Raw genomic sequence first — 12,118 nt, forward strand, 5'->3', positions numbered from 1 at the left:
TGACACAGGAGAATGCATTTTCCATGGCAGCTCTTCAGCTGTGGAACTCCTTTCTCATGAAGGTGCATCTAGCCCCCTCGTTATACAGCTTCCGGACGATGCTGAAGACACATCTCTTTACTCAGACCTTTGACTCTTGAGATACATCTTTTTAGGGACCAACTTATTTATGTAATTTTAAGTTGTTTTAAACTGTTTTTAATAATACATAATTTTGTTTTTTAATAGTAGCATTGTACCTTAATTACTGCCACTCAGCCTGGGAAGGGCAGGTAATAAGAAAAAGAACACACATTACCCCATGGTCAACAGACTTGTGCTGCTTTGTCAGAGGTTTCAGATCATGTTCTGAGATGGCAAATTAGGCTTAGCTACCATGGGCTGTGGCTTTGTCATCTCAAGAAAACTAAGCAAAATCATTTACTTGAAGACACTTTCCAAAAGGGCCGATAGATCATGGACTGCACCGAATTTTGCCGAGGGTTGCACAGAATATTTGAGAATCTGCCAAGTACCTGCACCCCAGCAGGAGGTCTGCTAAGAACCTGCTGCAATGAGGAGGTAGATTCACTGAAGGAGGAGAGGCATGGAGGGCATCTTTCCCAAGGAGCCTAAAATCTGTGCTTTGCTTTATTCTGATGTGGGGCGTTGACTTCATTTCAGCTAGCCTTGAAAACTTTCATTTTTGAAAGCTGAGCTGTGAGGGAAGAAGTGAGTGGAGATCTTAATCTGTTCTGGGATCTGTTCTCCATCTCTGCACATTGGCACAGTACAGTTTGCATTTTTATAGTCCAGAGAAGAGTTTCGCCTTTGAAGTAGCTGAGCGCTGAAGTTGTTAGTGGCTGTGATGTTGTGCTTCTCCCAAGGTGTCTCTGATGTGGTTCTGGAAGAACTGAAAATTGGCTTTCAGGACAGCCTTTGAATAGCATCAGGTAGAAATTGTGTGTCTCCTTGTGCTTGAGTAGCCAAGGAGAAAGGCATGTCATGGAATAAATGATACCCTCATAAATGTTTTCTTAATTTCCTCTTGCCTCATTTCTTGTGGGCAGGACAACCTATACCTGCCTTATTAGGAGCAATTTATGAATGTGCTGTTTTTAGAAAAGAATAAGATGTTGTTTTAAGCCAATTTCCTTCCACAGTACATTACAAGGCTCAACAGACAGGGCTTTGTTGAGCTTTCTGCTGAAATGCAGAGTGGATGAAGCTGTATGATTATCCTTCTGACATGAATGGCATCGCCTTCTGGCAGCCATCTTGTTATTACTTTTTTTAAAAAAAAGAAAGAAAAAGTCTTAGTAGTTGGAAAGTATTGGAGTGGTGCTGGTAGAGATTACTCCCAGAGTGGCTAACCAGAAGCGTCTGAGATGCCTGCAAGCAAAGCTGCTGTTGCCCTGCTCCATTCCTGTACTGCAAGCTGATTGAATAACCATTCCTTCTCCACAGGTAATCTTGGTATCTGTACAGTGGTACCTCGGGTTAAGAACTTAATTCGTTGTGGAGGTCCATTCTTAACCTGCAACTGTTCTTAACCTGAAGAACCACTTCAGCTAATGGGGCCTCCCGCTGCTGTTGTGCCGCCGGAGCACAGTTTCTGTTCTCATCCTGAAGTAAAGTTCTTAACCCGAGGTACTATTTCTGGGTTAGCGGAGTCTGTAACCTGAAGCGTCTGTAACCTGAAGCGTCTGTAACCTGAGGCACCACTGTAGTTCTGCATCAAGAACTGGGGTGGGAGGCGATGATTAGAGATTAGGGATTCTCAACACAGCAGTTTACCAGACTATAATTCCCAGTGTTGTAGTGCAGATATGTCTACATAAAAGAGGAAGGCTCTGTGGACCAGAGCAGGATGTGTCTGATGTCAGAGATAAACTCAGTAGTAGTAGTAGTAGTAGTAGTAGTAATTTCTGTAGTAGCACCACCACAGCTACCCCGGTCTATAGAATCTTCTCCTAAGGGATCCCTGCCTGGTGCCAACTTCCTCATCTTTTCAGCACCAGGCAAATAGATTTTTGCTCCCCTGGGCATTTGAGTAACATCATTGCCTGGATGAGTTGCTCTTCTTTCCTTTAGGGTGTGTGTTCAGCTTAGGTTGGAATAGTATGTTTGAGAAGAGCCCTTTTATGATACTGTATCCTTGAATCTGGTTTTAATGTGCTTATCTGATTTTCACTATGTTACTTTTACTTTGATTTAGTTTACTAAACCTAAGTTGTTAAACTCCCCACATACCTGAGGTGCATCTGAAACCCTCATTGTAGAGCTTTCGACGAATGCTGAAGACACATGTTGTTGTTGTTGTTGTTGTTGTTGTTGTTGTTGTTGTTGTTGTTGTTAATATCCCTCTTTTCCCCCAAACTCAAGGCAGCTGACACAAATTCAGACAACACAAATAAATTACAAAAAAGCTGAAAACATATAAAGGATAATCATTGAAAGATAATTGAACCCTAACAGGATTAAAACAATATAAAAATCAAACATATTAGAATACAGATAATAAAAACAGCATAGCACCTTTGAAAGCCCTTTCTTTAAAAAACAACAGTCAGTTCCCAAAGGCCTGTCAGAATAAAATAGGCTTCATCAGATGGTGTAAGAACAAAGACATGACGATGACGATGGTGATGATGGAAAGTAACTGGTGTTTATTTGTTTCCAACAGGTCTCTTGAAGTCCGTTATTTCACTTATGGAGTCCTCTTCGGCTGTGGCAGCTCCTTTGCCTTCCAGCCCTCTCTGGTCATCCTTGGTCACTACTTCAAGCGGCGCCTAGGCTTGGCTAATGGCCTGGTGACGGCTGGCAGCTGTGTCTTCTCCATGGGCCTGCCTTTCCTCTTGAAGATTGTTGGCAGGGCCATTGGGCTGGCCCACACTTTCCAGGTTCTCAGCGCCTTTATGCTCGTCCAGATCTTCTTGTCCCTAACTTTCCGTCCCATGTTCCCTTCGACCTCTGACCCCCACGACGTGGAGCACGTGAAGCTAGACAGCCGGAGCTGGCGGCAGCAATGTGCATCGCAGATGCGGAAGTATTTCAGCCTGAGGGTCTTCAGGAAAAAGACCTACCGGATCTGGGCTTTCGGGATTGCAACTGCCGTTCTGGGGTACTTTGTACCTTACATGCATCTGGTGAGAGGAGGAGAAGACAGTTGGGGGTTGGGAAAGGTTGATATAAGGGAGTGAGGGATGGTGACGGTGGTTCAGAAACCAGTGTGATTAGTTTTTGATGAAGAAGCTCCACAGGAACACAGCCAATCTGAGCAGGAGGGAATATTATGAGACTAATTCTGATTGGCTGACTTTCCTCCTACCTGGTGAGACTGTAAAATTGGTACATTGCCACTGAGGGAAATTTCATAATAACGATTGCGGGTTACACAGATTCCTTATTGCATGCCAGTGCTTGAAAGACTTCGCTGTTATTACAAGCCACCAAAAATAGTTCATTGAAAGTCAGCCAAGCTGGAAACATAAGAGCTATCCTGAAACTCAGCATCTTGAGAGCATTCTGCTGCCTCATCAATGGATCCAGCACTGTAGCTAAAGTGAAGGAAAACAGTTCTCTTTGCCTAGTGCTGAGTGACATGAGATGCTGTTAAGTCACAAAGCAGATATCATCTTACCCATTTGTTTGCTTGCTAAACTTATACAACGTATTAGGAAAAGAAGAACAAGCAACAACAGCACCAGCGTCCCCCATAACAGTGATAGAATACTTTGGCAGCATGCTAACAGTAAACAAAACAAGACTCCAACCTACTGACTAGCAGATAAAAATAAAAACTCAACACCAAGAGCGTTGGGCTAGGACCTGGGAGACCAGGGTTTGAATCCCCACACAGCCATGAATCTCACTGGGTGACCTTGGACCAGTCACTGTACCTCAGCCTAACCTACCTCACAGGGTTGTTGTTGAAATGAGGGGGAGAACCATGTAAGCTGCTTTGAACTCCTTGGAAGGAAAGGTGGATATAAATGCAATAAATAGTAACAGCAACAATATCCTCCCTAGCCCCCAAATCACTCACATTAACCCAATTTTTCTTCTTTTAAATCTCCCCACCCCACCCAGAAGTCTGGCATTAAGGCCAGCTGCTGTAAAGTTGTGGTGGGTGAGTCCAGGGTCCTCCAAGTATGGTCCAGCACCTCTCCTCTAATTTCATGGGGAGCAGCAGCAAAAGCAGAGCAGGAAAATGGTAAAAGTTTCACCTGCTCTGCACTTGTTTTGGGTGTTGCTGTTCTCCTGCTGCTGGAAGTTAATTTATTCAGTGATATGAGATTTCAGGGCAACTGAAAATACTTCTTCAGTAGGGTTGAGCACTATATCCTAGGCATTGTTATCCATTTTTAAAGTGACTTTTTTTTTTTTGCCGTTACAGTGATTGGTTAGAAACAAGCTTGTCTTTTAAGACAGCCTTTCCAGAGCAGATGCCTTCCAGATGTTTTGGGCTGCAACTCCCATCAGCCCCAACCAGATAGCCATGCAAGGACTTTGCTGCCCTTCCTATAACTCTGTGGTGTGGAATACCAGGATTGTGTACTGGGCAACTGAGTAGGGCATCAAAAGTCTTTCAGAATCCTTTCAAGATCCCCTTCAGTGTGTAATTGATATATACAGTACTTAATTTTCTCTCTGCAGAAACCCAAGGAGATGTTGTGCCTGCATAGTGCACCATGTGGGAACCTTCTAGAACAGGGTAGGGCATTGCACATTCTTCAGAGCCTGTAAGAGATTATGGATTATGGCCGGAGAGTGTGCAAAACTGATATATGCATATTGCCCAAGTCCTGTTGGGATTATGCATAATGACTGGTGATTGTACAATTTTTTGTTTATGTATATATATATATATATATATATATATATATATAGACGTTCTCCAAGACATGTTGGCGCTTACATGTGTTGACCAGGAAATTACACCCTTCCCTCTTCATGGCTGGATTATGTGCACATACTCCATGAGGCCTGGTTGTTATGTACATTAACCACCCAACTTACCTCTCCCTTAACATGTGATGCTTCTTGTGAAGTGGAGGAACAATATGGTGATATCAACATCACATTATGACTGTGAGGTAGGTGAGTCACCATGTGGAGCTGCTTTAAGGGTCTCTGGTTCCAAAGGTCCCCTTAGGCTATACTTCAGCTTCCAGTTCCTGAAGGCCCAGAACAAGACAATGGATTGTATGCAAGGCTGTCCCAGTCATGGTGCCAAACTAGATCTCTCTGGAGAGCCAACATGTGAGTGGCATGTGCTTTTGTTTCATGGAGCCATTCTCATGATTGACAACTTTCTGGTCCCCAGGGCCCAGACAGTGCTGTGAAGGAGAGGAAGAAAATAAACATCAGGCATTATGAATGAAATAAAAAGATAGGATCCGCGTCAAAACTTGATCATTGAAGGTGCTATTGTTACAATTCTTAGCAGGGGTGACTGTGGGGAAAAATGAATTCAGAGCAGCAGACAACCTTGCTAGTGAGGCAGATCGTTGGAGCTTCTCAACCCATAATTCATTGCTAACCCAAACATTGTCTGTGCTGCTGTGGTCCATTCACACTGCAGGTCTCAGGGGTTGCTTTTGCTTCAAGCTCCTGCAGGTGAAGCCCACTGTAACAAATGCACACCTGATGTCCTTGTTCCCTCTATCTCCTCACTTTCCCAGGTGAAGTACGTGGAAGAGGAGTTTAAGGAAACAGAAAGGGCATGGATTCTGCTGCTTTGCATTGGAGCTACATCAGGGGTTGGGCGTTTGGCTTCAGGGCCAATAAGTGACCTCATCCATGGGCCGAAGAAGATTTACCTACAGGTAAGCAGTGAATCTCTGAGTTGTTACAGCATTTGTAGTATTGAAGGACCATTTCCAGTCCGCCTCTTCAAATAAACTTTTGGGAAGGCCGTCTATTTCTTCACGGCGCAGTCAGTGACCTCCTGCCTTCAGAGTGCAGGTGCTCTGTGCATTTAAGTCTTTCCTACTGGTGATACTTACTTTTAATATTTAACTGGAGCATCTGTGAGAGGTGTGAATTGTCTGGCCCCCCAGACCACTGATGAGGATAGAGTCACTGGGCCCTGAGAATACACAAATCAGCCATCCTTCCTCTTAGGTGCTGTTCCTAGTTTACAGTCCTTTCAGTTTCTTAACCCCCTTGGGTGTGGTGAAATCGCTCCAAGTTTGTTGCCTGAATGACATTAGTATTTTGTCTCCTCAGGTTGCCTCCTTTATACTCTTGGGTATAATGTGCATGATGATCCCACAGTGCCAAGAGTTTTGGGGGGTCATTATTGTCTGCCTTTTCCTTGGACTTTGTGATGGACTCTTCATAACCATCATGGCTCCCATTGCTTTCGAGCTGGTTGGGCCCATGCAGGCATCTCAAGCCATTGGTTATCTCCTGGGACTTATGGCCATTCCAATGACAGCAGGTCCCCCAATTGCAGGTAAGTGAATTGTCAGGCTGGGTTACCTTGATCAAAGTAAATGGTTTTTGGAACGTCCAACAGGACTTCTCCCTGCAGAGGCATAAGCAATTGATAATGGGTGTGCAGACTCATACCGGGCTCTTGCCTTAAAGCCCAGAAATCTCCATGTAGTCGCAATTGGACCTGCACCAGTAGCAAAATGTGCCTGGCACCTGGGGAATTTGGAACGCTGTCCAAGTGGCACAGCCACGAGTGCATTCCAAAACAGGTGGAAGGCACCAGGTTGGCAAAAGCTGGTTATAAAACCATTCTCTCCTGTTTTGTAGGGTTTCTCGGTGAACATTTTGGGAATTACCACCTCGCCTTCTATTTTGCTGGTGTTCCTCCCATTGTTGGGGGTCTGGTTCTGTCTCTTGTTCCTCTGATCCATCAAAGACAGCTCAGGAAGAAGCGGCTGGATTCTGGGAAAGACAAGATGCTGGTTTCAGAGACCATTATGAACGGAGAGCTTCTCCCCGGTTCTCCAGCCATGGAGGCCCACATGTAAAGCCATCCTTCAAATCTCCCAGTGCCCTGGTGCACACACTGTCACCACCAGCATTCTCTGGCACTGTACCTGAGCCCAGCCCTTCCCGAAGAGGAATCGAGCTTCTTCGATTGTAGGCAAGGACTGGTCACGTAAGGACAATCCTGATTGGACAGTTTCACCTTTCAAGTTGATTCTGTTTGGCTCTCTCCTACAGAGAGAATTCTTGTAGCGCTATAACTTGTTTGCCCTGCTATGATTGTTGGCACAGCAATGGATTACACATAGGAAGGTGTTAAAAGTTTTAAAAATTGATTCCTCAGTCCAGCCCCCTCCTCTCCACCACCAAAATTCTAAAGCCATGCTTGGATATCTTGCCTTGAAAGTGGAGTTTAATCTCACTGTGAGATCCTTTGGGAGTTAATTTTGTATCAGCCAAATTCTCAAAAGTCTGAAACACTCAAGGAGGCTAAAAAAGGTAAATTCTGAATCATGTTTTTTCTTTTGAATCTGACTCTGAAATTGTAGGAAAGCGTACTTGGTTTTCTTAGCGGCCTTTTTCAGATAACTTTTTTTGCCACCTACTTTTACTAAATGCATCCCTCTGTCAAAAGGATCCCTCTCTGCTTCCTCCAATTCAACTGTCCCTGTGGCAGATATTGCTTCTCTCAAGGTATGCAGTCCAGTGTTTTCAGAATAGTGTTCTCCAACCATTGCCTGAGTGGGTCCATTGCATAGGAAAACAGATTTAACTCTTGAAAGTGTGGGTGGTGATGTCCAACTCACTAATACTTTCAGTTTGGCAAAATGTAGTTTATCTCTCTCCATTAATATCTCATTATCGTCCAAGCCGCCACCCTTCTGACTTGCAGATTTCATACAGGACCAGATTTAGAATAATTCTTTTACTAGAAAGAATTTACAGAGCAGCATTTCCGTGTGCTGCTCTGGTTCGCCAGAAGCGGCTTAGTCATGCTGGCCACATGACCCGGAAGCTGTATGCCGGCTCCCTCGGCCAATAAAGCGAGATGAGAGCCGCAACCCCAGAGTCGGTCATGACTGGACCTAATGATCAGGGGTCCCGTTACCTTTACCTTTACTAGAAATAGTGCATTTGGGCCTCAAGGAAGACTGCTCCATAGGAATTGGTATGTGCATTTCTCTCCAGGATTGTTTCAACTAGAATAGTTGAGGTTGATAAAACCTCCCTCCTATTTGCACAAGGACTTGAGACATTCATTCCAATGCAGAATCTGCAACCCATGTGTGGAAACAGATTTTCTGCATGCAGAATTGTGTTGAGTGCCCAAGAACCCTCTGCGAGTGGGTCTGGGTGGGGTGGGGTGGGGAGGACCAGCAACTTGTTACCACATGTGGGTCTTCACAGGAATCTCCATTTGGAAGCATGAAGATTGGTCTCCTAGGAGCATACTCTTCTTCCTGTGAGCAGCAGCCGACATGTGCACAGGCTTCTGTTATACTTGGGAGTTCCCTGGATCAGGGTAATCTTTGTGTGGGAAAAGTGGTTCCTTAATCCCCTTGCTAAGGTAGCTAATCATCATATTTCTTCTGGTTTGGTCTGGGGTCAGTGTTGTAGAAGCTCCCGAAAGCAGCCAGGCATTTGCCAAAATAAAAACTTTGCTTTAACCCCAGCTGAGATTTTGTGTTGGGTCATGTGCTGATGTCTTTCTGCTTACTCACCTTTGACTTCTCCATCCAGTGTCACCTACCTCTTGGGAAAGGCCTGTTCAGGTGTTCGTATGTGGGGGTTCAGTTCCAAGGGTTCTGTGTATACATGAAAATCAGTATACTCAAACCCTTGGAGGTGCAAGTGAGTGGTAGGGAGAGGAATAACCCCCCCCCCAATACTCCCAGAGCCCACATGCCAAGTGGGCCTTGCCTGGGAAACTAGATGGAGAGCTTAGAAGCTGCCAGGTAAGGCCCTCTCAGCAGGCAATCTCTGGAAGGCTAAGGATGCTTGCACGATATCTTGCAGGAACTCAGATGGCACTGTGGAATCTTATGCAAGCATCCCTGAGCCAGTGCACTGAGCAGGCCTTAGACCTCAAGCAAAGCAGAGCTTTAAAGTTCTTTATACGCCAGGTAACCCGAAGCAGACCTGGCACAAAGAGTGCCTTTAAACTCTCTACCCTGCTTGGATTTAACTTGCACGATTTCAGCGCACCTCCCTTCCACTGCATATGGTTGAAATCACGCCTTTTCACGTCTGCATCTTTCTTTCGAGAGTATGGAATAAGATAGAGGGATATTAAGTGGACTAGAATCTGGGAAACCAGTGTTAACATCAGCCATGAAAACTCATTGTATGTGACCTTGAGCCAGCCACTGTATCCGAGCCTTACCCATCTCACAGGGTTGCTGTGAAGTGGCTCCTTGAGCTCCTTGGAGAAAAGGTAGAATAGATATAATGCAATACTGATAAATAAGGAGTGAACAAAACAAAAAAGTTTCTCTCCAACCTGCTTTTCCCCAATTTTGAACTGGGGAAGGTGAGCTGGGTGTGGAATAACGTGGGGAAAAGCCTATCATAAAAATCAAAGGAAAAATCAGATCTGGGACACAATCAGGATATTTAGGGCTACAAACATTGGACTTAATGGGCAGGTCATTCAGTATGTGGCTGTCTGCTAGGACAAGCTTGCTTGGCTGGGCTGTGCAGGCAAGGTGCAATCCATGATCCTATAGTGCATATAGACTCTGCAAGCTGAACTCCCAACCAAATCATGTTCTGCACCACCTGCTTTTTGGCCCGACATCCTTCTTCGAAGGATTGCCCCAGTAGTGTTTGTGAACTGACCTCCACGGTAGGCTACAAACAAGGTAGTCAGCCTGTGTGGGGACTGTACCACACTCCAGACCTCAGCATAATTGAATGCCTTTTGACACCAGGGATGGGAAAAATAGAAAAAATAGAAAAATAGAAAAGACAGATAAGTAGGTGCTAAAGGAAGACAAGGCTGGAACTGTATTCCTTGACACTTCTTCTGTTTTTGTTTCAAAGGAATTATTTGCTATCCATGGGCGTTCAGCCCAAATGAACCTCCTTCTCACCCCACCCCGCCTTCCGAAATGGTTCAGTCTACAAAAAAATCCCCCACCACAATGAGAGCTGGGACCCAACCATTATACCTTTTATGAGACCTTGTGCTCTGCACACCCACTGTGATAACAGTCATATTTCAGAGAGGTGGGCTGTACTGAGGGCAGGAAGAGCCTCGATTCCAGGCATCTGGGAAGCCACCTTTCATCCACAGCGCAGAATGGGAACAAGCCCCCAGAAACTCCCAGTGGGCTGGTTGTTATGCCCAGAATGTATGTTGCAGAGACAGTGCAGTAGAATCAACCCTTTCTGAATCTACCAGAACTTGGCAGTGCCTCAGAAGCCTTATCTCCTGGTCAAGGGACATTTGTTTAATGTAGCCACTGAGTGCTGGTGGATTCAGAAAGCTACTGACATATAAAAAGAAAGTCCTTCTTCATGCAGTGCATTGTTAAACTATGGAGTTTTCTCCCACAGGAGGCAGTGATGGCCGCCAACCCTAACGGCTTCAAAAGAGGATAGGATAAGGCTATCCATGGCTACTAGCCATGAGGGCTGTGCTCTGCCTTCACGGTTGGAGGCAGCTCTGCTTCTGAATACCAGAAACCCTAGGAGAGGAGGGTGCCCTTGTGCTTGGGTGCAGCTTGAAGATTTCCCATTGGAGCATCTGGTCAGCCACTGTGAGAACAGGATGCTGGACTAGATTGGCCCCTGGCCTCATCCAACAGGGCTCTCATTATGTTCTACCGTATTGCCTCTCTTCTTAAGGTAATTTACTCAGAGTATTAACCATCTGTAAGTTGCTTGAGCCTCATCCACTCAACTAACCCATGGAGGTATCAAAATCAATTGGGTCCTTCCCTATAAAGACCATTTAGAGAGTGAGAGAGGAGGGGGAATCATGTGTACGCTTCTCCCATCCACCTAGCTGCCCTTTTGTGTTCCTTTTTCCCCCAATAAATTTTTATTGTTCTCTTTACATATTCTTTCTTACAATACTCTAATCAACACAAAACCATTTTAGCTCTGCCAAGCTTGTGACCTCCCTCTCTCCCTTCAGTTGGTATCCCATATCACATCCATTCACGTATTTTATCTTTTCACTTTTTTCATATACATTGTAGGAGTTACTTCAGTCCTGCTAGTGTCCTTAAATTTGTACATCTATCTTTTAAATATACAGTGGTACCTCTAGATGCGAACGGGATCCATTCCGGAGCCCCGTTCACATCTAGAAGCAAACGTAACCAGTGATGGCACGTCTGCGCACACGCGCGCCGCTTTTTGCCGCTTTTGTGCATGCGCGTGATGTCATTTTGAGCGTCTGCGCATGCGCAAGCGGCAAAACCCAGAAGTAATGCGCTCCGTTACTTCCGGGTTGCCGCGGAGCGCAACTCAAACACGCTCATCCTGAAGCACATTCAACCCGAGGTATGACTGTACAATAAATTTACTCCCCCCCTTTTGTGTTCTAAGCTGATTGTTATTTAAGAATAGCCATATTCCTGGATATATTATGTATTCACGAGATATACAGGGCTTTTAAAAGAGAGAAAATCTAGTTGTAGTGTATTGGTTAGGAGACAGAGTTCAGGACTGAGAAGCCCTCCTTCAGATCTCACCTCAGCCACAAACTCAATAACTAGATATTAGTCTAAAGCTTACCCCTGCCCCCAGTCAATTTACAATATCAGGTCTACTGCCCTGCCTTCAGGATTGTTGTATGATTTACAAGAAGATAATGCATGTAAGGCACTACATAAATACTTACAATTATGCTTTCAATTTTTATCATATATTTCCACGAGCAGTCTTTGTACTTTGCTATGAATCTTAACCTCCGCTTGCCAAAATAATGCCCATACATACAATATGCTAGTCTGAGATCCAAAACAGTAGCTTTATCCTTGAAGCCAAGCCTTCAGTTCCCTGTGTCAGGGCCGTTTTGATGTTGCAAATCTTCAGAGAAAATGCCCCCATTTTCCTGCCTAGATCTTGAAGGCCAGAGTCTGTAAGTGGACTGTTTCACTCCTGTTCCTCACCTCTTTTTGCCTGTTTTCTGTGCTTTCTGTTTAATGACTCTCCCTCGTTGGATGGAAACAGCTAC

General features: G+C 44.9%; 1 protein-coding gene across 1 annotated transcript in view; it reads left to right on the forward strand.

Annotated features, from left to right (window-relative positions):
• The window catches only part of SLC16A2 (solute carrier family 16 member 2), a 95,321-nt gene extending 86,719 nt beyond the window's left edge, over nucleotides 1–8,602 (forward strand). The window contains exons 3-6 of the mRNA XM_081847145.1: nucleotides 2,666–3,128; nucleotides 5,667–5,810; nucleotides 6,214–6,442; nucleotides 6,751–8,602. Coding sequence (XP_081703271.1) covers nucleotides 2,666–3,128; nucleotides 5,667–5,810; nucleotides 6,214–6,442; nucleotides 6,751–6,971 — 1,057 coding nt within the window. The 3' untranslated portion in view covers nucleotides 6,972–8,602. The remainder of the gene's footprint in view (nucleotides 1–2,665; nucleotides 3,129–5,666; nucleotides 5,811–6,213; nucleotides 6,443–6,750) is intronic.
• Nucleotides 8,603–12,118: the final 3,516 nt, after the last annotated feature.

This window comes from Podarcis erhardii (assembly GCF_964252035.2).
Source record: "Podarcis erhardii genome assembly, chromosome: Z".
Lineage (NCBI taxonomy): Eukaryota > Metazoa > Chordata > Lepidosauria > Squamata > Lacertidae > Podarcis > Podarcis erhardii.